This window comes from Bos indicus, chromosome 16 (assembly GCF_029378745.1).
Source record: "Bos indicus isolate NIAB-ARS_2022 breed Sahiwal x Tharparkar chromosome 16, NIAB-ARS_B.indTharparkar_mat_pri_1.0, whole genome shotgun sequence".
In the NCBI taxonomy this organism is placed as follows: Eukaryota; Metazoa; Chordata; class Mammalia; order Artiodactyla; family Bovidae; genus Bos; species Bos indicus.
In genome coordinates, this window is record NC_091775.1 from 44,639,550 (window position 1) to 44,662,992 (window position 23,443).

A 23,443-nucleotide genomic window follows, 5' to 3' on the forward strand; every position below is an offset into this window, starting at 1 on the left:
CACTGGAGCAGCTCCTCTTCTGTGTCCATCACCTCCCAAGCTCCACATCCCTGGGCTGGGCCAGGCCCCACCACCTCCACCAAAGTCAATACCCAGAACTCACTGGGCCTGGTTTCTGCGAATCGGCCTCTCTGGCTGGCCGGCCCACCCCCCTCCCCCTTTCCTGTTTTGAAGCCGCTCACAACCACCCCAGGCAGGGATGCTGGGTAATGTGGTCAGGTGGCTTTCGTGTGACCCCCCTCCCTTCTTCCTCTGCCACCCCTTCAGGCCACAGCCACTGTGTTTTTGCAGAAAACACACACTGCCTGTGCCCTTCCCAGCCAGGAGCCTGCCCCTACCTTCATCCGCTCGTCGGCATTCACTTTGCTGCCCTGGATCAGCTCGATGTAGAAAGGCTGCTCCAGGGACCAGAGGGACACAGAGGAGGGCTGGGCAGGGTTAGGGGGAGAAGAGGGAGTTAAGGCAGAGGAATTCAGAGGAGGTCGATGAGGCCTGTGGCCACTGGGGGTGGGGTGAGGGTGTTGCAGGTTTACAGCCAGGTTCGGTACCTGCCCACAGCGCCATCCTTTACCAGAAAACCTGCCGTAGGGACACCCCCATGGCCCCAAGGCCCCCGAGCTCTGCAGGGCACACAGTCCTGCCTACAGGGCAGGAAGCAGGAGGAGCAGGAAGAGAGGGCAGCTGGAGAGCCAGGCCTGGAGGCTGCCCTGGGACGTCCAGACAGGCCCCCAACCCCAGCTCGAAGGCCCAATTCTCAATCCTGAGCAATCAAAAGGCATGAAACTGGGCAGGAGACTGCTGGCCCACAGTGTTGCCCAATAGGCTTCAGGGTTGGACCACGGGTGGGAGGAAGGGCTGGTGGAGAGGGTAAGAGCAGGGTGCTGGCTCACCTTCTTCATGGGGATGGGGGGTGGTTTGGTGCGTGGCTTCTGGACTTGGGGGGCAGGGTTGCTCTGCTCGTCCCGCATGGCGAGAATGGAGGAGGAGTGCACCATGGTCAGGTGCGGGGTCAGCCCACTGTGCAGGCAGCTGCAGATGTACTGAGATGGGGGCACAGGGTGAGCGGCCCCAACTGTTCCCTGGACCACTGACTACCTGGGGACCCCCCCCCCACGCTGACCACTGCTCATGCCAGGCCTTCTGGGGTGGGGTCTCTCCTAGGCCCTTCCTTTCCCTGCCCACCTCCCTTGTTCATGAGGACAGCAAGTTCAACATGGGGACACCTTCATCGTGACGCCCAAGATCTGGCTTGCCGGGCTCAAGACAGGCTGAGAAGCAGCTCCCCCACCCCTACCCCTGACCCTGGCAAGGGCTGCGGGAGTCCAGGAATCCCTCCCAGCACCCAGCCCTCACCTGGAACTGGCAGAGGGGGTAGCTGCCGTACAGGTACTCGTGCTTGCCGTTCACCTGCAGCGTGTAGTCCTCAGGCTGCTCCACCAGCGGCTGCCGGAACACCGTGGCCTTCTTTCGGAGGGCACAGGCCATCAGTGCCAGGGGCACATCCTTGGTGGATACCTGGAAGGTGAAGCTCTCCTAGGAGGAGGAGGGAGGGTCAGCCCTCCACACCTGCAGGGAGCCCACAGGGCATAGGGGCACACGCGGGGTTGGGGGGCGGTGTGTGTGGCCCATCTGCATGTATTAGGCACACCCTACCCCCCAACTGTGAGCTCTGTGAGGGCAGCCTCTGATGACGGCAAGTGGCCAACATCAGGAAATATCTGATGGATACATGAGCAGACTGAGAACCAGAGCTATCTGATCACTCTGCCTCTTGCAACTCGCCTGGTGGGAAGTTTGGCTGACCCCTCCTGTGCAATGGATAACCCACAAATACCACACAATGTTGTTGGAAGGTGGGTGGATCTGGAGGGCTGGTAGGGGACTGGGATTCTCGTAGGGGGACTGGGCAGCCTGCCTGCAGCACACAGGGCAGGCAGGAGCCTCAGCTCACCTCGCTGCCCTCAAACTTGACATTGACCAGGAGGACCCGATTGGGGACGCGCAGGGTGCCTGGCCCCCAGCTCCGCGCCGAGGGCTCCAACTGCAGAGGGAAGCTGTACTGCAGCCAGGCCTCCCAGCCCAGCTGCTGCCTGCGGGCAGCCGCCTCCTCGCAGAACTGGCGCATCTTGCCTCGGAAGTCATTCACCTCCGGGTCTTGCAAGGAGTCAAACTCGTGGAGGCCTGAGAGGCGAGGGAGCCAGGTCAGCGTCAGGATCAGGGGCGGGGTTGGGGGGGGGGGATCGGGGTGGGGCCCGGGGGGCGGGGGCAGGCCCGGCCGAGGGAGGACCGCCCGGCCCAGCAGGGCACCTTTGCCGATGAGCAGGCTGATCTGCGAGTTGATGAGCTTCTTCACGCGGTCACCCTCGCGGGCCACCAGCCGCAGGACGGGCAGGAAGGGCTGGATGTCGCAGAGCCGCCGCTGCTCGTCCTCCAGCTCCTGCTGCTCCGCCGTCTGGTTGACGCAGGTGAACACGTAGGCCTCAGGGTCACTGAGCATGTGGAAGAGCGGCTCGTACTGGGCTCGGTGCCATAACACCTGGGAAGACAGTGGCCCGTCAGCCCCGCCCCTGAGGTGGGCGGGGCCGTGGGCGGGGCCACAGGAGCCCCGGGCTGGTGGGGCAAAGGCAAGATCCCGGGACCACTACCCTCTCCATGCCTTGATCACTGACCACAGGGTTAGGGTCCACAGGGTCATTAGGAGTCGCTGACCCTGCCCTTCTATGAAGGGGACCAGGTAGGTGCTAACATCTGGAGCTGAGGGCCGGTCCTCCGGTCTCCCCTAGGCTACTCTGAGAGATGGCCAGCCAGACACAACCTCCAGGCACCCAGCTAATTGCTGTGGAGCTCATCACCCTGATCTTTCAACGCTGGCCACTAATTCAGAAAAGTTTAACACAATGAGGGGACCCTAAACACCTCTGCTGGCTCTGCTCAGTGTGTGGCCTTGGGTGGAGGTGTCCCCAGGGTGCCAAGTTTTAGTGCAAAGGTGCTCACCGCTGAGTCACAGAAAAGATGGAAAAGGAGAGAACGGCCCTATTTTTCTCCCACGGGGGATGGATAATTATGTTCCAACAATGCAAAGGGACAGAACACAGGTGTGAATGGAACCTAAGGATACTTGTACCAAGGGCACAATGCTGTACCAAGATACAGCATTCAGTGGGGAGAAACCCCAAGCTGTAGAACAGTGAATGTCATTCAAACCCATTCCCGTGCTCGCTTCGGCAGCACATATACTAAAATTGGAACGATACAGAGAAGATTAGCATGGCCCCTGCGCAAGGATGACACGCAAATTCGTGAAGCGTTCCATATTTTTTTTTCTCTAAGTATTTGAGTTCAAAACTCCTGTATCTAAAGAAATACGGTTGGAGTCATTAATAAAGAAAATCTTTCTATCTTAAAAAAAAAAAAACATTCCCATAAAAACAATAATAAATGTAATTATTACTACTAAAATAATAAATTTTTATTATTAAAATAAGTAATAATTTATTATTATCATAAAACAATTAATGAATGTATTACAGTAATTAATAATTACTGTAGACCAGGACTTGGCAAGCTACTGTTTGCCAAGTTATTGGAAGACAGCCATGCCAGTTCACTCACATGCAATCTACGGTTGCTGCCACCCCAGACAGAAGAACTGAGTAATCGAGACAAACACCATATGGCCAGCAAAGCCCAGGATATTTACTATATGGTCCCTGGTATAAATAAGAATATTAAGAAACTGAAATTGAATTGGGATATGAGGTGAGACTGCAGGGACTGATATGTTTTATATTTCTGTGGTGTTGGAATTTTAATAACGTGTCTACAGTACTGGAATTTTAATAACATGCATGTATAGATAGCTCTGTAAGCAGAAAAATACGATTCACTTTAAAATGATATTTACATAAGGTTAATAACACAAAAAAGATGTTATAATGTTAACTCAGAAAAAGAATATAAAAATTCATAAAGAGAATAATCACAAAAAAACACTATATAGGAAAGAAAACAGGAAACAGCTAAAGTGTTAACTGTGATTGTCTCATATGGCTGGATCATGGGTAATTCTTTTCCTTCTAACTTTTTCTTATTCTCCTAAATTTCAATGTGTCCATATACTTTTGAAAAGGAAAAAAAGAAATTTAATTTGTATAGAAACACCCAGGGGGACTTCATTGGTGGTCCAGGGGCTAAGACTCCATGCTCCCAATGCAGGGGGCCCAGGTTCAATCCCTGGTCAGGGAACTAGAGCCTGCATGCCGAAACTAAGATCCAGTATTAAAAAAAAGAAAGAAAGAAACACCCAGGATGGGAAGATTTTAAAAATTAAACAAAACTCAAGTATGGTTCACTGCGTCTCTCCCCCCCCACCCTTTTTTTTTTGCTCCCAAGTGTTTTCAAATCTGGGGCTAAGGCCTTGTCCTCTGACATGACCCATGAAGTCCCACCCTTTGCAAGTGGGATAAGCCCTTGGAAAGGTCACAAGACACTATCTGCCAAATACCATCCAGACGTTTTATCCTTTGACTCAGTAATCCACCATGAAAATGATTCAATAAAGCCAAAAACTATTTCCAAAGATGCCGTTGACTATGACGACAGCTCTGAAGACAAAAGACCAGTAAAACTCTTAAGTGGCCGTGGATGAGCTGTGGTTTCAAACACGAGGGCAGAGTCATGGAGAGAACGAAAGGCCCCCCTGGGAACCAGTACCCCGGAGGTTTCACGGGAATCTAGGGAGGGACAACACGGCAACCCACTGTGGTATTCTTGCCTGAGAAATCCCAGGGACAGAGGAGCCTGTTGGCCCACAGTCCATGGGGGTCATTAAGAGTCAGATATGACGGAGCACTCATGCACGCAACATGCAATGATAAGGGCAGGAGCTGAATTTGGAAAGATAGGTAGATTCTAACTGTGGGTTTTAAAGAATTCTTGCACATTATTTTTATCTTTTAATTTTTTTTTTCAGCCACACTTTGAGGCTTTCAGGATCTGAACCCAGGCCCCAGGCAGAGAAAGCTCGGAGTCCTAACCACTGGACCTCAAGGGAATTCCCATGTCTTTTAAAATTCATAGCAGAGGATCTCAAATCTGAGACTGTGAGACTTTTTCTGTCTCTCTGAGTTCCAAGCTCTGAGGACTAGTTTTAAGGTCAAGATCGTACCTTCTTGATAGTGCTGAGGTTGGCATTTCGGGACACAGGGAAGTTCAGATAGACCCCCGTGGGGAGCAAGAAATCAACTGCCACGTTCTGATTCTCCTCCTTGGTCCAGAATTCCATGGGGCAGTCAACCCCGGGGGGCATCCTGCTTTTTCACTTCTCAGATACCAGTCGTCCTGCAAGGGAAGCAAAGCACAGTGAGGCCCTCAGGTGTGCTGGGTGAGTCCTTTAAAAGGACCCTTTGAAAACGCGAAGTCAGGACCTCTGCCAGCAGGAGGCTCAGGATGGAGTCCCAGCCAGGAGGTGGCTTGTGGCTCCTGCTGCCCCAGGTCACTGTCTAGGCTGAGTGTCCAGCCTCTCATCACAGGCGGGTACTGTGTCTGCCTCCCTCACGGCAGTGCCTCCAGTTTAAGACACCAACAGGACTTCCTGGAGTAGGAAATGGAAACCCGCTCCAGTATTCTTGCCTGGAGAATCCCATGAACAGAGGAGCCTGGCAGGCCAACTGAGCATGTCTACAGGACTTCCCTGGTGGCCCAGAGGTTAAGAACTGCCTGACAGTACAGGGGACATGGGTTCGATCCCTGGTCCAGGAAAACCCCATATGCCACACGGCAGCTGAGCCCATGTGCCACAACTACTGAGCCCATGCACTCTAGAGCCTGTGCTCTCCAACAAGAGAAGCCACTGTGATGAGAAGCCTGTGCACTGACCCTGCTCTCCGCAACAAATTGAGAAAATCTGTGCGTAGCAATGAAAACCCAGCATAGCCCAAAACAAACAAATAAAAATTATGAAAGGACACCAACAAACCCATGCCAAATCACTTTTCTCAAGAACACACACATGGGAGACCTCACCATGGCCACTAGCCGGCAAACATGGAAAATGGCAGGATCACTGGGCAGACAACCCTGGATTTGAGAAGGACCGAAGACTAAAGTTCTTTGAAATTTTATGACCAGAAACCAAGCAGCTTTGACCATCAAACAAGTTGTTGAAATATCTTGAAGTGAAGTGAAAGTTGCTCAGTTGTGTCTGATTCTTTGCGACCCCATGGAGCATAGCCCACCAGACTCCTCTGTCTATGGAATTCTCCAGGCAAGAATACTGGAGTGGGCTGCCACGGCTTTCTTCAGGGATCTTCCCAATCCAGGGATCAAATCCAGGTCTCCCGCTTTGCAGGCAGATTCTTTACTGTTTGAGCTACTCGGGAAACCATACCAAACTCCCTCTCCAGCAAGTAACAAAATGTTACAGACACAATTAGAGGTCTCTGAGTCTCTACCCTGTTCTGGTTACCACCACCTGGATTCTGGTTGTTTACAGTTTCCATGCATGTTTTTATCCTTTTATTAGACTAAAATGTATCCACAAATGAGTCCTAATATTTTCCATGCTTTCAAAGCATTGTATGATTAGTGAGCCTTCTGCACCTTGCTTTTGCCATCTAGCATTGCAATCTAGATTTATGCATGCTGATACATGTAACTCTAATTCACTCATTTTAACTCGGGTGACTTTTCACTGTGTAAATAAACCACAATTTATTTCCTCCCCCCTTCTTTTGTTAAGGAACTTCCAGGTTTGTGTCTATTTATTTGGTTATTACATATTATGCTACAATGTATATTCTTGCACACATCTCCTTGTGTACAAGTGAGAGTCTTGGTGTTCTCTAAGAAAAATATAAATTTGAGCTACACGTGTAATGTCAAAGTTACTTTTTTAAAAAAGTAAAAAGACACAAATAAAATTAAGTTAGTAATCTATTTTATTTAACCCACTATATCCAAACTATGGGGCTTTCCAGGTGGCACCATTGGTGAAGAATCCTCCTGCCAATGTAGGGGACACAAGAGACATGGGTTCCATCCCTGGGTCGGGAAGAGCTCCTGGAGGAGGAAATGGGAACCTGCTCTGGTATTCTTGCTTGGAAAATTCCATGGACAGAGGAGTCTGGCAGGCTATAGTCCATGGGGTTGCAAAGGGTCAGTCACGATTGAGTGACTGATTATGCATGTGTCCAAACTATGGTCATTTCATTCAATGTTATCAGTGTAGAAAAATTACTCAGATAGTTTACCTTTCTTTGGTGTTAAGTGTTTGAAATCTGCAGTGTATTTTACACTCACAGCACAATTTGGACAGTAGGTTTTCATTAGAAATATTTCATCTGTATGTAGATTTCATACAACTTACAGGTTAAAACTCCTTCTGCAATGCGGGAGACCTGGGTTTGATCCCTGGGTTGGGAAGATCTCCTGGAGAAGGGAATAGCTACCCACTCCAGTATTCTGTCCTGGAGAATTCCATGGACTGTATAGTCCATGGGGTTGCAAAGAGTCGGACACAACTGAGCGACTTTCACAGGTTAAAAAAGTAGGCTCATCGACTCAAGTTGTTCCAAGTATACTTAAGTTTTTCAATAACTGAATCAAGTATGAATTCTTACATTTAAATGAATTAAATAAAATGTTTAAAAATTCCATTCTTGACTTACACTCTCCACATTTCAAATGTTCAAGAAAGAAACGTGGCTGGTGGCTGCCGTATCGTACAGCACAGGTGATGGGTAGATGCCTAAGAATGGAGTCAGATCTTAAGTATAATCTATGACAAGGGGTAACCACATCTTTAACTTTGTAATCTCCATGTCTTAGTTAGCACTTGGCATTGTCCAATTTTCTCATTTCTGCCAAGCTGGTGGGCACAAAATGCTCTCTTGTTTTAATTTGCATTTCTCTAATTATCCATAAAATGTTTACCTTCTGCAAATAACAGGCTTATAAACTTTTCCCTTCTTTGTCTGTCACTATTGTTGTTCATTAGAAAAGACCCTGATGCTGGGAAAGATTGAGGGCGAGAGGAGAAGGGGACGACGGAGGATGAGATGGTTAGATAGCATCACTGATTCAATGGACATGAGTTTGAGCAAACTCCAGGAGATAGTGAAGGACAGGGAAGCCTAGAGTGCTGCAGTCCATGGGGTTGGACATGACTTAGCAACTGAACAACAAATTGTTGTTTAGTACCTAAGCTGTATCTGACTCTTTTGTGACCCCATGGACTGTAACCTGCCAGGATCCTCTGTCCAGCGATTTCACAGGCAAGAACAGTGGAGGGGGTTGCCATTTCCTTCTTCAGGGGATCTTCCCGACCCAGGGATGGAACCCGTGTCTCCTGCATTGGCAGGAGGATTCTTTACTGTCTGAACCACCAGGGAAGTCCTGGGGTTGTCTTTTGCTTACTGGTTTGTAGGGTTTCTTTCTATTCTTTAGATTCAGTTCTTTAATTGCTTGAATGAGTTGAGAATATCTTCTAATTTGAGTCATCTTTTCATTTTACTTATGTGTCTTTTTAAGGAGCAGAAGTTTTGAATGTTGATGTAGTCAAATCTTGTTCCTTTATGTTTTATAAATTTTATCCTTTAAACAAATACTTCCTTACCCTAAGGTCACATCCGCTGAGATTGAAATGACTTTAAAAATAGCTGGAAGGAAATGCTTAGTTTGAGAGAGATGTTCTGGGGGCTCTGCCAGTGGGGCCCAGGCCTCACTCTTGGTTAGATGTAGAAGCTGCCCTGAGCAGCAGGACCAAGCATGCGCTACCGTGTCACCACTGTTGGGATCCACTTCCTCTGATTGTAAAACCACATCCTACTCTGGGTTCCTCTTTCTGAGAATGGCCAGGCTAAAGGCACGTTTGTTTTTTTTTAATTATTCAAAATGTGGATGATCATCAGAAATTCTGGAAAAATCCATTGACAATGGTTTGGCTGAGCTTCGAAAGTCAGGAGCATTTTTGACCACTTGATCCTGAGGTTAAGATGAGCACCTGGGGCAGGAGCTCCCCAGGACTCTAGCCAGAGAGATGGATGGGGCTCTGGGACATAGACATCCCTCACTTCCCTGCTCTCAGCGCTGTGGGAAGCCTTTGACTACCCCCATCCATGAGGCATGCAGGGAAACCCTTTGATATTAAAAACTAATTTCTGGGCTTCCCTGGTGGCCCAAGGGTTGAGAATCCACCTTGCAGTGCAGGGGATATAGGTTCGATCCCTGGTCCGGGAAGATCCCACATGCCTCGGGGCAACTGAGCCTGTGCGCCACAACCACTGAGCCTGTGCTCTAGAGCCTGGGAGCCACAACAACTGAGGCTATGCACTGCAACTACTGAAGCCTGCATGCCCTAGAGCACACGCTCTGCAACAAGAGAAGCCATCGCAGTGAGAAACCGCAACTAGAGTAGCCCCCATTCTCTGCAACTAGAGAAAGCCCTCAGACAGCAACAAAGACCCAGCACAACCAAATAAATAAATATTTAAAAACAAAACAACCCATTCCTAGAAGAGGAAGACTCGTGATGGTGTGGGCAGGACAGAATCAAATGCCAGACGGGACAGGAGAAAGATGGGGACTCTTTCCCCTTCTGTGGGCCCAGGACCCAGGGTGAAGTTACTAACAAGCCCCATTCTCCGTGAAGCCCAGACCCATCACTCTCGGTACAGATATGGGACTCAGATGCCAGCTAATCCAGAGACTTTAGAACTGCTCCAAGAATGCAGATTGGCACAACCACTTTGGAAAACTGGTTAGCAGTATCTTTTAAAGCTGGACACATATGCCCTGTGTGTGTGTGTGTGTGTGTGTATAGTTGCTCTATCGTGTCCACTCTTTGCGACCCCATGGACTGTAGCCCACCAGGCTCCTCTGTCCATCGCATTTTCCAGGCAAGTATACAGGAGTGGCTTGCCATTTCCTTCTCCAGGGCATCTTCCCGACCCAGAGATCAAACTGAGGTCTCCTGCATTTTTGGCGGATGCTTTACTATCTGAGCTTCTAGAGAAGCCGAAACACGTATGCCCTATGACCCAGCAGTTAATTCCATGCCAAGGTACACGCTCACCAGAAATGCTAGCACATGTGTGCCAGAAGATGCCCAAAAGAGCATAGCACTGCTACTCATAACAGTCCCCAAATGGAAACGTGCCACATGCTCATCAGTAGTAGAATGGAAAATACTACTTCTTTTCCCCATGAAATTCATATAGCGGTTTCTTCTTCCCATGGAATGTGTATAGCAACGAGAGTGGATGATCTATAAATTCATCATATAAGTGAATCTCACAAATGTAGGGCTGAGTGAAAGACGTCAGGTACAAAAGACTGTGTGCTCAAGAGCCCATTTATAAGGAGAACAAGCACCGGCAGAACTAGTCTGCATAGGCAGATGAAGAGATAGGGGTTACGGGGAGTGAGGAGGGCAGTTACCCCAGGGAAAAGGGGCACAGGAGTGCTGGTAATTTTTTTTTTTTTCCCCCCTGGGAGCCAGGGACCTTTCACAAACTCATTCCACTCTCAGTCCAAGTGGCTCAGGTGGGTTGACTTCACTCCTGGGTCCCCAGGTAGCCTGAGACCCAGGCCCAGCTAATCAAAGCCCTGTGTCTTCTCTGGCCTTGGGGACTGGACAGGAAGCAGGAATGGGACGTAGGCCCAACCAATCGTATCTTTCTGGCTACACTGATTCCAAGATGGGCATGTGACTATCAAGTCCATCCAATTGGTTTTGACATCTGGGCTTCTTTGGGGACTTTTTCCTGGGGGAGGAGAAAAGACAGAATATCTACCTAGAGTTGGGCTTCCCAGGTGGCTGAGTGATAAAAAAAACCTGCCTGCCAATGCAGGAGACCTAAGAGACACGGATTCGGTCCCTGGGTCAGGAAGATGCCCTGGAGGAGGGCATGGCAACCCACTCCTATATTCCTGCCTGGAGAATCCCATGGACAGAGAAGCCTGGCGGGCTACAGTCCATGGGGTCGCAGAGAGTTGTACATGACAGAAGTGACTTAGGACACGCACACACACCCTAGAGCTCCTGGTGACCACCTGCTGCCCTGAGGGCCGGGACCTGAGAAAGAAGCAACGTGGAGGAGAGCAGAACTCTGTATGGAACGCGAAGCAGAGTCCTGAGGACAGCCTGTGATTCCCTGGATCCAGCCATGCCTGAAACTACATTTCACCTTGGACTTTTCCATTCTATCTGCCAAACTCCCTTCCCTGCCTTTTTTTGTTGTTGTTAACTTAAGAGTAGTTTGAGGTGGGTTTTCCGTCACTTGTAGCTGAAAGTATCTATTTCCATGACTAAAGTAGCACATTCCTTTTGGGAAGCTTCTAGTGTTTGGAGAGTTCTTTGCTTGGAAACTGGCCCACCTCTATGAGCCAACCCCCATCCTTTGTGCTGCCACCCAGAGGCACGTGGAACTGTTATCTGCTGGCCCTCCTGAAGGATGGTAGTTCCAGCATGTCTGTTCTCCCCACAACGCAGATTTAGACCCTTTTGCCAAAGTTTAGTATTCCAAGAAAACAAGATGGGGCCTGGCAGGCCAATTGTAGAAGAATGTTCTGGGCACCAAACTCCCATTTGTTTGGCCTAAAAGTATATCAGGTTTCCCGCCTCCACTCTCCCAGCCTACCCCACAGAGTGTTCTCTGGTAGCCACATCACCAAGCTTGGGGGCCGCCAACCCTCCAGATATTTCTCACAGTAAGCCAGGGTCTCCCAGCCTATGTATGCACCCAAGCTAAGTCAGCGCTTCAGCCTTGTCCAACTCTTTGTGATCCCATGGACCATAGCCCACCAGACTCCTCTGTCCCTGGGATTCTCCAGGCAAGAAAACTGGAGCAGGTTGCTACGCCCTCCTCCAGGAGATCTTCCCAACCCAGGGATCGAACCTATGTCTATCTGCATTGGCAGGTGGGTTCTTTACCACTAGCACCACCTGGAAGCCCCTCCCAGCCTGTACAGGAACACTAATGTCCTGAATCTGAATGCAGAAACTCACAATTATTCTCATGGAATAATTTGCACTCATGAATGGAATTTCATCTCACAGAAATAATCTGTACTCATGTATTATGAGATTTGACACTTTGTATATATCACTCAGGCTGAGATGTATTAGTTTATTCAACTAGTATTTATTAAGTGCCAGGAATCACGAGAGGTGCTGGGAACACACAGGTGAATGAGACAAAGGGTCCCTCTCCAGAAAGAGCTTACACACCAGTAGGGGAGACACAGTAGACAAGATGGATGTTTCTGCAATGACGGATCAAGGTGGTAAATGGCAGATTGTCAAGTGATGATGCGAAGAAGGACAGCAGGAGGGGCTACCACATGCAGAAGGCTGAGAAAGACCACTGTGAGGGGAGGACACTGGGCAGAGGACCTGGGTGAGCCATCACGTTCAGAGCCGACAGCAGGCGGTCCCTTGCCTCTGGAGCATGTGGGACGGTGGGATGAGATGGGCTGAGAAGGTCAGCGGAGGCCAGTCTCATTGAGCCTTCACAGGGAAACACCTGGCTTTCACTCCAGGAGTGATGCACAGTCCTGGAGAGTTTTAGGCCAGGGAGCCACCGGATCTGATTGGCATCTGAAATGATGCTGTTGGCTGTGGCTACGAAGGGCTAGACAGTTGCAAGCAGGCAAGAAGGAGAGTGTGGGGGAGCTCATGCTACAGATGACGGTGGCTTGATCTAGGAAGAGGAGATGGAGCTGGTGAAAGGAAGGGAACCACATACATCTAGGAGCTGGTGGGGGGCAGAGGTCATCAGATGGGGGACAGTGAGGGAAGGAGCAAGGATGACAGGCAGGTTGAGCTTGGGAGACTGGCTGGATAGTGGATATTTACTGAGACAGGAAAGTATACTGGAGAAACAGATTTGGAGGGGATTGAAATAGCAAGAGCTCCATTTCAGACACGCTGAATCAGAGTTGTTTACTGAGCACCCCAGTGGAGACATCCAAGGGGCAAAGTCACAGTAAAGCTCAGAGGAGACTTCTTTGGGGTCATAGAGACATCACTTGGGGTCAGTAGGCGGCCATGGAGCCATGGGGACTGGAGGGTGAGTGAGGGCCAGGACCACCCTCCGGGGACCAAAATGGGATGGACCTAAGAAGAACACTGAGCCATCCTTCTCACTCCGAGTTATCCAGAATTTTGAGAGAGGGCTTTTCTATTTATCTGCATCTGATTCATTCATAAAAGATCAAAGAAAACTGGACCAGAAAGAGCTCGCTTCCTTTCACCTTCCCACTTCCGGCCAGCACCATCCACAGAACAGCTATGCGGCAACAGAGCCATCCCAGCTGGGGGTTTGCTGTCCCCATCCTCTTTGCAAGCTGTTCCAAGACATTCCTGGATAGATGCACTTTCTTTGGCCTGAGAATGAAGAACAGTTTCTCAGCCGTGAAGGTCTGAGGGGTCTGACCTGAGTCTTAAGCGGTCAGCAGAGGAATTTCTCCAAAGGTTTCGCTAAAAGGACATCCGCCAGCCCCATCCTTCCTTGTACCTCAGGAATGTTTCAGGGGGCCCTAAGTTATTTCTAAATGTGTCACTCGCTCAGTCATGTCCGACTCTTTGCAACCCCATGGACTGTAGCCTGCCAGGCTCCTCTGTCCTTGGAATTCTTTGGGCAAGAATACTTGTGTGGGTAGCCATTCCCTTCTCCAGGGGATCTTCCTGACCCAGGGATCGAACCTGGGTCTCTCACACTGCAAGCAGATTCTTTACCATCTGAGCCACTAGGGGAGTAAGTTATTTCTAAGAGAAAAGGGCAATTAAGGGATGTAGGATCCCAGAGCCACAAACGGGATGGGGAGTGAGCCTGTAGCCCATACGGGTAGCCCAAACGGCCCCTGGGCTGCCAGACCAGCTGCTTGTCCCTAACTCGGGACAACTGAAGGATCCCTTCGTTCCTGCTGAAACTCCACTGTGTGTTGGGGGGGCGGGGTTGGGGGGCTCAGAGCATCTCCTGAGTTGGCTAGACTCTGCCTTGTCCCAGTGGCCATCCCAGATGTAGCCGACATGCTCACCAGGAACTGCTGCTCAGCCTTTGTCAATGTAAAAACTGTCATTTTTGTGTTACAGTCACATGTCCTGGGAAACAGCTTCCCAAGGGAACACATGAGTCACTCTCAGCAGGCTCTGCGCAAGGGATAGGCAGCGGGAGAAGGGAAGTTGTGTCCTGCTTGTTGGAGTGATAAACAGCCTTCTCCCAAAGGGATGCCCTGTGCCTTCGGATATTACTCTAAAGCAAGAGTCTAGCGGTCCCCCGGCACCACTCCTATGAACCTGCATAGAGAGAGACTTTCATGTCCTTAACCTGAGGACAAAACCTCTGCCCAATGTCTGGATTTCAGAGACTAACATTACAACCCAATTAGCCCAAGGGAAGGAGCCTCAGTCACAGAAAGTTGTAGAAGGTGGTTATGCCCACAGTCAAGGATCTACAGTAAAGTGGAAGCAGTGAGATTTTATTTTCTTGGGCTCCAAAATCACTGCAGACGGTGACTGCAGCCATGAAATTAAAAGACATTTGCTCCTTGGAAGGAAAGCAACAACAAACCTAGAAAGCATATTAAAAAGCAGATGCATCACTTTGTTGACAAAGGTCTGTACAGTCAAGACTGTGGTATCCAGTAGTCATGTACGGATGTGAGAGTTGGACCATAAAGAAGGCTGAATGCTGAAGAACTGATGCTTTCGAACTGTGGTGTTGGAGAAGACTCTTGAGAGTCCCTTGGACTGCAAGGCGATCCAACCAGTCCGTCCTAAAGGACATCAACCCTGATTAATCACTGAAAGGACTGATACTGAAGCTGAAGCTCCAATACTTTGGCTGCCTGATGCGAAGAACTGACTCATTGGAAAAGACTTTGATGCTGGGAAAGACTGAAGGCAAAAGAAGTGGGTAACAGGATGAGATGGTTAGATAGCATCACTGACTCAATGGACATGAATTTGGGAGATAGTGAAGGACAGAGGAGCCTGGCGTGCTGCAGTCCATGGGTCACAAAGAGTAGGATACAACTTAGCAACTGAACAAAATAAGTATCTGCCATCCACCCAAGGTGGGAGAGGAGGGGAGCCAGCAGCCACGTGACAAGGGGCTGGGGACCTCAGGGCTGGCCTTCCATATCACACTGAACAAGCAGGGTCCACATTGGGCCCCTTGACCTGGGTTTATTTTCAGGACTTCTCAGCCTCAAAAAGTCCTGTTGCTCCAGGCAGCCTCCCACGGAGAAAGAAATGAACACTTTTCCTGTTGCCCACCTTAGATGGAAAGTGCCAGCAAATGAGTACACGAGAGGCGCAGTGGAAGATGCTTGATGCTTTTACTCACCTCCTGGTGAACCTTCTGTATGTTTACTCCAAATGAGTTTCCAGGAACCACCACCCTGCTCTGGCTGCTAAGAGATCCTCCAACCACCACATCCCCCCAGAGACCCTCAGGAAAAAGAAGGTGGGGCCCTCCTCAACCCAGAAGGCTGCAGATCCCAAGTCCTTATTCATTCCTTCACTAGCCTGTTCATTCACTCAAAAATGTTTATTTGAGCACCTTCCATGCGCCCATCAGAGAGTGGGACAGGCACCACTCCTGCTCTCATGGAATTTTTAGTCTAACAGGAAAAATCAAAAAATGAAAAGAAACATTTGAATAATCACGATGATTTCAGATAGTATAGGCTTGGAAAGTGATAAAACAGGGGTTTGCTGGGAGGGTCTCCTTTGGATGACAGGTCAGGGAAGGGTCCTCAGGTGAGATTATATTGCAGGTGAGGCCCAAATGATGAGAAGGATCCAGCAAAGCTCTATGAAATAGGGTTCCAGGCAGGTGGAAGGGGAAGTGCAGAGGCCCTGAGGCAGGAGACCAGGAAATGAAAGTCACGCATGAAGGGCAGTCTGGGCAAGATGATGAGGTGAGAAGTCAGGTGAGGAGTCAGGCTTTGGCACCACTGTGGTGGGAAGTTAGGGGATTTTAGGCGGGGAATGGAGAAGGCCTGATTTTATGCTTAACAGAGAAGACTGCTTCAGCTGCTGTGAGCAAAATGGAAGGATGGGAAGCAAGGATGGAGGTGGGAAAGCAATGGGGCTAGGGACCCGGGTCAGAGCTGGCAGGGCAGACGAATGAGGGAGGGTGTTGGGCCCTGCAGGCCACAAAGCGCCCCGAACCTCTGTTCGTAAGGAGCTAGCAGGCAGGCAGTCCAGCAGCCCAGCCTTGAGGCCTGCATCTTCCTCTTTCTTGAAAAGAATGAGGCCACAGGCCAGAGGAAACTGCATGGCCCAGGGCCCTCATCAAGCACACTTTTAGGATAGATGTGCTATTTTTCCAGACTATAGATGCTTTCTTTCTTTTGGTCCAGGCAAGTTGGACATCCCAAACACCATCCCATGATGAGGAAGGATGGGTTTGTCTGGAGGGCTGTCTAACTCCCCAGCTTCTGCCATGAGAAAAAAAGGGGTCAGAGGAGTGAAGAATGGGACAAAATAACAAAGTAATGGCACATTGTGCAGAAGGCATTTCGATGTCCCCCTGGAAGGTAAGCTGAGGACATGCACTGCCTTACTCCCTGGTCTCCTCGTCTACCCACTTCTGCCTCCTTCACTTAAAAAAAAAATACATTTTATTTAATTCTTTATTTTCGGCTGTGCTGGGTCTTAGCTGAGGCACCTGCGATCTTCGCTGTGGCAAGCAGGCTCTTCACTGTGGTGCACAGGCTCAGTAGCTGTGGCTCAGGCTTAGCTGTCCCACAACAGGTGGGATCTTAGTTCCACGACCAGAGATCGAACCCTCATGCCCTGCATTTGAAGGCAGATTCTTAACCACTGGACCACCACGGAAGTCCTCTTTCTCACTTTTTTTTTCCATTCTCTCCCATTTTAAATGTATCTCCTTTGAGTCCATATTATTCAAAAGGGCAGTAACTTCTAATTTGAATATTTTAAAAAGGAAAAATACTTTCAGTGGGGGGTGTGGGAACTAAGACAGACATCAGAGAAGGAGAGGGGTAGGGCTTTGGAAGTTCTGTTCTATGTGGAAAGAAAAGACAGACTTCTGACTTCTCCTGCTGCCATCAGAAAAAACAAGCCAACTGTCCTGCAGAAAATTCTATCTCAACATCTCCTAGGATGCTCAGTTCACGGTGCACCTAGGAGGCTCAGCACTATATAGAGAAATCAAAGAGAAAGATCCAAGTTCTCATATTTGGTCAATTTGGGGAACTGTCCTAGGGAGCAATTCAAAAGCAAAAAAGAAAAAGCTATATACACAAAGGGCTTCCCTGGTGGTTCAGCTGGTAAAGAATCTGCCTGCAATGCAGAAGACTCCGGTTCAGTTCCTAGGTTGGGAAGATCCCCAGGAGAAGAGAATGGCTACCGACTCTAGTACTCTTTGTCTTCCCTGGTGGCTCAGACCAGGGAAGTATATCCCAGTAAAGAATATCCCTGCAATGCGGGAGACCTGGGTTAGGTCCCTGGGTCGGAAAGGTTCCCTGCAGAAGGGAATGGCAACCCACTCCACTATTCTTGCCTGGAGAATTCCATGGACAGAGGAGTCTGGTGGGCTACAGTCCATGGGGTTGCAAAGAGTTGGACACGACTGAGCAACTTTCACTTCACCTATATGCACAAAGATATTCATTGTGGTATTATCTGTGAAAGTTATAAATCAAAAACAATAACGAGAAACTTCCCTGGTGGTCCAGTGTTTGAGATGCTAAGCTTCCAATGAGGGGGGCCCAAGTGCGATCTCTGGTCAGGAAACTAAACCCCACAGGGCACAACTAAAGTATCCTGCATGCTGCAACAAGGATCCTGAGTTGCAGCACAGCCAAACAAATACACATCTAAAATAATAATCATGAAGAAATGGCTAAATAAATTATCATATATACAACAAGAGTGAATACAGCCACTAGAACAACACCCGTGCATACTACATGACGCCGCAAATAGACCCCACATTAAACAAAACCAATACGGCACATATAGTTATCATGGCAACATGTTTGTGGACAAAACATTTCAGCAAGCATAGAGAAAGTGAAAACAGCTGTATTATCAGTGGAAGTGGCTATCATAATAATGACTTTAAAATTTTCATACCTGTGAAAGTTATGAAAGCACAGGATTTTGACAATTAATTAAAACTAAAATGCTCACAGCGAAAAATTAGCAGTCCCTTGACCTCCACATCCGAACATACCATCCCCAATATCAGTTGTTCCTCTGGGTACTCATCTCTGCATTTCTAAATAATAGGTTTAGATTGATATTTCTTGATCTTCAACTTTTAACTTCTTTTCTTAATATTTACTTATTTGTTGCTGCTTGTGGGCTTTCGCCAGTTGAGGCGAGCAGAGGCTGCCGTCTAGCTGGGGTGCACAGGTTCTCACTGCAGCGGCTTCTCGCCGCTGAGCATGGGCTTTGGAGCACACAGGCTCAGTAGCTGCGGTGCATGGACTTAGTTGCCTTGCAGCATGTGGAATCTTCCCCGACTATGGATTGAACCTGTGTCCCCTGCATTGAAGGGGAGATTCTTAACCACTGGACCACCAGGGAAGTCCCAACTTTTAACTTATTTTAGAAGATAAGTTTGTGCTTTCCTGCAGCTACACACACGCACAGATCCTCTCTCCCATCTTCTAGATATACCAATGTGATCATTTTTTGTTCATCAAACTTTAGTGTTTCCATTATTATAACAATGTAAACATTGTTCAAAGCTAAGCCACATACTATACTATGATTTCCTTTCTTTAAAAAAAATATTTATTTATTTGGCTGCTTCAGGTCTTAGTTGCAACATGCAGGATCTTCTTGCAATGCACAGGCTTGGGAGCACGTGGGCTCAGGAGCTCCTAGGCATGTGGGATCTTAGTTCTCTGACCAGAGATTGAACCTATGTCCCCTGCATTGCAAAGCAGAGTCTTAACCTCTGGACCACCAGGGAAGTCTCATGATATCCTTTCTTGTTCCAACTTTTTGTTACTCCTATAGTTGATTGTTGCCTGGTTATTAATTTTCTTTGCATTCTATGTATGAATGTGTAACTATTCCCTAAATTCTCTAACAGAACTATAAAACCCTCATACTATAGCAAATATATCAAATAATCCATCAACTCCATTTTTTTCTTATAGATATTCCTCCTGGGCCCTCAGCCATCTTGCTCTAAATTGGGCTGGTTGCTCTCTAGACAACTGGGACTTGTCTTCACTATTATTATGGGAATTCCCTTCACCTTCTCTCCACCAATCACAGCTCTTGATTGCAAATAAAGAAGTGGACTCTCAATGATTAAGCAGGGAAGGAGATGATGGGTTATCTGACATATTTGCTGAATTGTGAGAAGTTTAATAATTCTATTGGAGAGTTTGAGAAAGAATTAGTGATTACTCCAAGCCAGGCTTCAGCAATACATGAACCATGAACTTCCAGATGTTCAAGCTGGTTTTAGAAAAGGCAGAGGAACCAGAGATCAAATTGCCAACATCCACTGAATCACCAAAAAAGCAAGAGAGTTCTAGAAAAACATCTACTTCTGTTTTATTGACTATGTCAAAGCCTTTGACTGTGTGGATCAAAATAAATTGTAGAAAATTCTGAAAGACATGGGAATACCAGACCACCTGACCTGCCTCTTGAGAAATCTGTATGCAGGTTAGGAAGCAATAGTTAGAACTGGACATGGAACAACAGACTGGTTCCAAATAGGAAAAGGAGTATGTCAAGCCTGTATATTGTCACCCTGCTTATTTAACTTCTATGCAGAGTACATTATGAGAAACACTGGGCTGGAAGAAGCACAAGCTGGAATCAAGATTGCTGGGAGAAATCTCAATAACCTCAGATATGCAGGTGACACCACCCTTATGGCAGAAAGTGAAGAAGAACTAAAGAGCCTCTTGATGAAAGTGAAAGAGGAGAGTGAAAAAGCTGGCTTAAAGTTCAACATTCAGAAAACTAAGACCATGGCATCTGGTCCCATCACTTCATGGCAGATAGATGGGGCAACAGTGGAAACAGTGTCAGACTTTATATTTTGGGGCTCTAAAATCACTGCAGATGGAGACTGCAGCCATGAAATTAAAAGACGCTTACTCTTTGAAAGGAAAGTTATGACCAACCTAGATAGCATATTAAAAAGCAGAGACATTACTTTGCCAACAAAGGTCCATCTAGTCAAAGCTATGGTTTTTCCAATAGTCATGTATGGATGTGAGAGTTGGACTATGAAGAAGGCTGAGCACCAAAGAATTGATGCTTTTGAACTGTGGTGTTGGGGAAGACTCTTGAGAGTCCCTTGGACTTCAAGGAGATCCAACCAGTCCATCCTAAAGGAGATCAGTCCTGAGTGTTCATTGGAAGGACTGATGTTAAAGCTGAAACTCCAGTATTTTGGCCACCTGATGCGAAGAGCTGACTCATTTGAAAAGACCCTGATGCTGGGAAAGATTGAGGGCAGGAGGAGAAGGGGACGACAGAGGTTGAGATGGTTGTGGCATCACTGACTCAATGGACACGAGCTTGGGTAAACTCCAGGAGTTGGTGATGGAGAAGGAGGTCTGGTGTGCTGCAGTCCATAGGGTCACAAAGAGTCAGACATGACTGAGCGACTGAACTGAACTAAACATTGAAAACTGAGGGCTTCCAGGGTGGCTCAGATGCCAAACAATCTGCCTGTGATGCAGGAGACCCAGGTTCAATCCCTGGGTCAGGAAGAAACCCAGAAGAAGGGAATGGCTATCCACTCCAGTATTCTTGCCTGGAAAATTTCATGGACAGAGGAGCCTGGCGGGTTACAGTCCATGGGGCCCCAAAGAGTCAGACATGACTGAGTGACTAACACGTTTGCTTTCATGTTGGAAAAAAAAGAAAATAAAAATGTGAGGCAACTATCAACTCCAGGGAAAACAAAAAGTTGAACAAGAAAAGAAATATAATTTCAGTACACTATGTGTAGAATCATTTCTGATGGCAAAACTGCTGGTATTGCCACTGAGTACTGGGTGCTGCGCTTCCCAGGTGGCACAGTGGTAAGGAATGTGCTTGCCGGTGAAGGAGATGCAGGAGACCCAGGTTCAATCCCTGGGTCAGGAAAATCCCCTGGAGGAGGAAATGGCAACCCACTCCAGTATTCTTGCCTGGAAAATTCCATGGACAGAGGAGCCTGGTGAGCTGCAGTCCATGGGGTTGCAAAGAACTGGACACAACTGAGTAACTGAGAATACACTGGGAGCTACTTTGTACCCCTGCCACTTATGTGCCAAGAACTCAAACTTGCAGCCCATCCCTGCTGTCATCACCATAACCATGGATAAAACACACACTTCATCCCTGTCTTCTCTGTCAAAATGTAACATAGATACATCTCATTAATGGTGCCCACATCACAGGTCCAGTCTTGGAAGTGAGTACTTTTCAGTTCCCATGGTGGGGTAGGTTTTTTTTCTCCCCACTGTCAAGACTCAAAGATAACAACTGAAATTCAGAAGGTCATTCGGCGGCTGAGCCAAAGGAGAAACAAGACAACTGCACACTACACCACTTGTTCCTCTTTGTTGATTTCCTCTCTCATTTTAGTGGAGCACATCCTCCAGTAGCTTCCTTGAAAAGGAATACAAAGGGTATGTGTGTGTAAAGTGTTTGAAAATTCACATGTCTGAAAAATGTCTTCATTCTATTATTTTGCTTGAATGGTGATCACAGAATTCTGGATTGAGAGTTAATTTCCCCTGGAAACTTGAAAGAATTACTCCATGTAGCTTCTGATGTTGCTCCCCCAACCTTTTCTGGTGTTACTTTTGTGAAGTCCAATGACATTCTGTTCTCTGATCTTCTGTTTGTGGCTCTTTTTCCCTGTGCTGGCTTTTAGTAACTTCTATCTCTGGAGTTTTGAAAGTTCATGATGCTGTCCCTTAGAACATCTTTTACTTTGATGTAGTGTATCTAATTATCATTGTGCTCAGTGCTACAGAGACTCAATGCAGAAACTCTTTCACTTCCAGATTTTTTTTCCTGGTGTTTATTTAATAACATTTTCTTCTCCATTTCTTCCCCTTGAGCTTCTATGAGATGGATACTGGGCCTCCTAAACTTACTCTCATTTTCTTCTCTTTTCTTTCTTCTTTCCCATCTCTCAAGCCTTTTTGTTCTACTTTCCAGAATTTCCTTGTTCAATCATTCAACTCTATTCTACTGAAATTTCCACTCCTAGTTTTGATATCCAAGAGCTTATTATTATTTTATGAATATACCTTTTTATTTTTTAATATTTATTTCTTTACTTTGGCTGTATCAGGTCTTAGTTGCAGCATGTGGGATCTTTCATTGTGGCACATAGACTCTCTTAGCTGTGGCATGCGGGCTTAGTTGCTCCTCTGCATGTGGGATCTTAGTTCCCTGACCAGGGATCAAACCCACATCTCCTGCGTTGCAAGGCAGATTCCTTTTTTCAAATTTAATAAATTATCTACTGGCTGCACTGCATCTTTGTTGCTTTGCATGGGCTTTCTCTAGTTGTGGGGAGCAGGGACTACTCTGTTACGGTGCATGGGCCTCTCACTGCGTCTTTGTTGCTTTGCATGGGCTTTCTCTAGTTGTGGGGAGCAGGGACTACTCTGTTACGGTGCATGGGCCTCTCACTGCAGTGGCTTCTCCTGTTATGGAGCACAGGCTCTAGGCACGCGGGCTTCAGTGGCTGCAGCACTCTGGCTTAGTACTTATGGTGCACAGGCTTAGTTGCTCCATGGCCCATGGCATCTTCCTGGACCAGGGATTGAGTCCATGTCCCCTGCATTGACAGGTGGATTCTTAACCACTGTATCACCAGGGAAGTCCCCTAAATATGCCTTTTTAACAACAACCATGTTTATGACTTCAAAATCTCTTTTTCCTGTCAGTTTGGGTCTCTGTCTTTGATGCTAGAGGGCTCATTCAACATGCGATGTACCAGATCTGCCCATTCAAATTTAAGAGTGAGGTACTGAAAGCTGATTGTACAGGCCTAGCTGCTTGGTTAGTATTGGTGTGAAGTGATAAAGGAGCGTTTTTTCATGTGAGGTCCATTTCCTCAGAGAGAAGTTCTTCAAAACCCTGCCTGGAGGATGGGTAGAAGCCAGACAGCCACACTGTGGGAGTAGCGGGAGAGGGTCTCTCTGTTCAGCACACAAACTTTCACTGAATTCTCCTGCTCTCAGTACAGAGCCTCCCTCACCCGCGGCTGCCCTGGTTCAACACTGCCTGTAGGAAAGCAGCTGGTGGGGGAGGACGCTGCCGGCAGCCTGAGAGAGGGGTCTGTGGCTCTAACACAAACTTTCAACTAATATTCCTGCTTCCACCTGCCCCCCGCACCCCATCATCAGGAACACTCTGTACCCCTCATTCTTTAGCCTTTAGTGGGTCCTGTGTACATGTCAGCTCCCCTTCCTCGCA

General features: G+C 47.9%; 1 protein-coding gene and 1 non-coding gene across 12 annotated transcripts in view; one reads left to right on the forward strand and one right to left on the reverse strand.

Moving 5' to 3' along the window:
- Positions 1-23,443, reverse strand: part of PIK3CD (phosphatidylinositol-4,5-bisphosphate 3-kinase catalytic subunit delta) — a 61,929-nt gene that overhangs the window by 9,650 nt on the left and 28,836 nt on the right. For 10 of the 11 annotated variants that reach the window (XR_011560817.1, XR_011560818.1, XM_070768252.1 and 7 more), the window contains exons 2-7: positions 5,168-5,340; positions 2,308-2,536; positions 1,952-2,181; positions 1,354-1,533; positions 891-1,040; positions 339-428 (exon numbers count right to left, since the gene is read on the reverse strand). Coding sequence is in view for 9 of the 11 variants with exons in the window: in XM_070768252.1 (XP_070624353.1) it covers positions 339-428; positions 891-1,040; positions 1,354-1,533; positions 1,952-2,181; positions 2,308-2,536; positions 5,168-5,308 (1,020 nt within the window). In the remaining 2 variants the exon portion in view is untranslated. The remainder of the gene's footprint in view (positions 1-338; positions 429-890; positions 1,041-1,353; positions 1,534-1,951; positions 2,182-2,307; positions 2,537-5,167; positions 5,341-23,443) is intronic. The other variant, XM_070768253.1, reaches the window with a different exon arrangement.
- On the forward strand, positions 3,213-3,319 carry LOC139176580 (U6 spliceosomal RNA). The gene has a single exon (XR_011561037.1). It is a non-coding gene; the product is annotated as a U6 spliceosomal RNA (small nuclear RNA).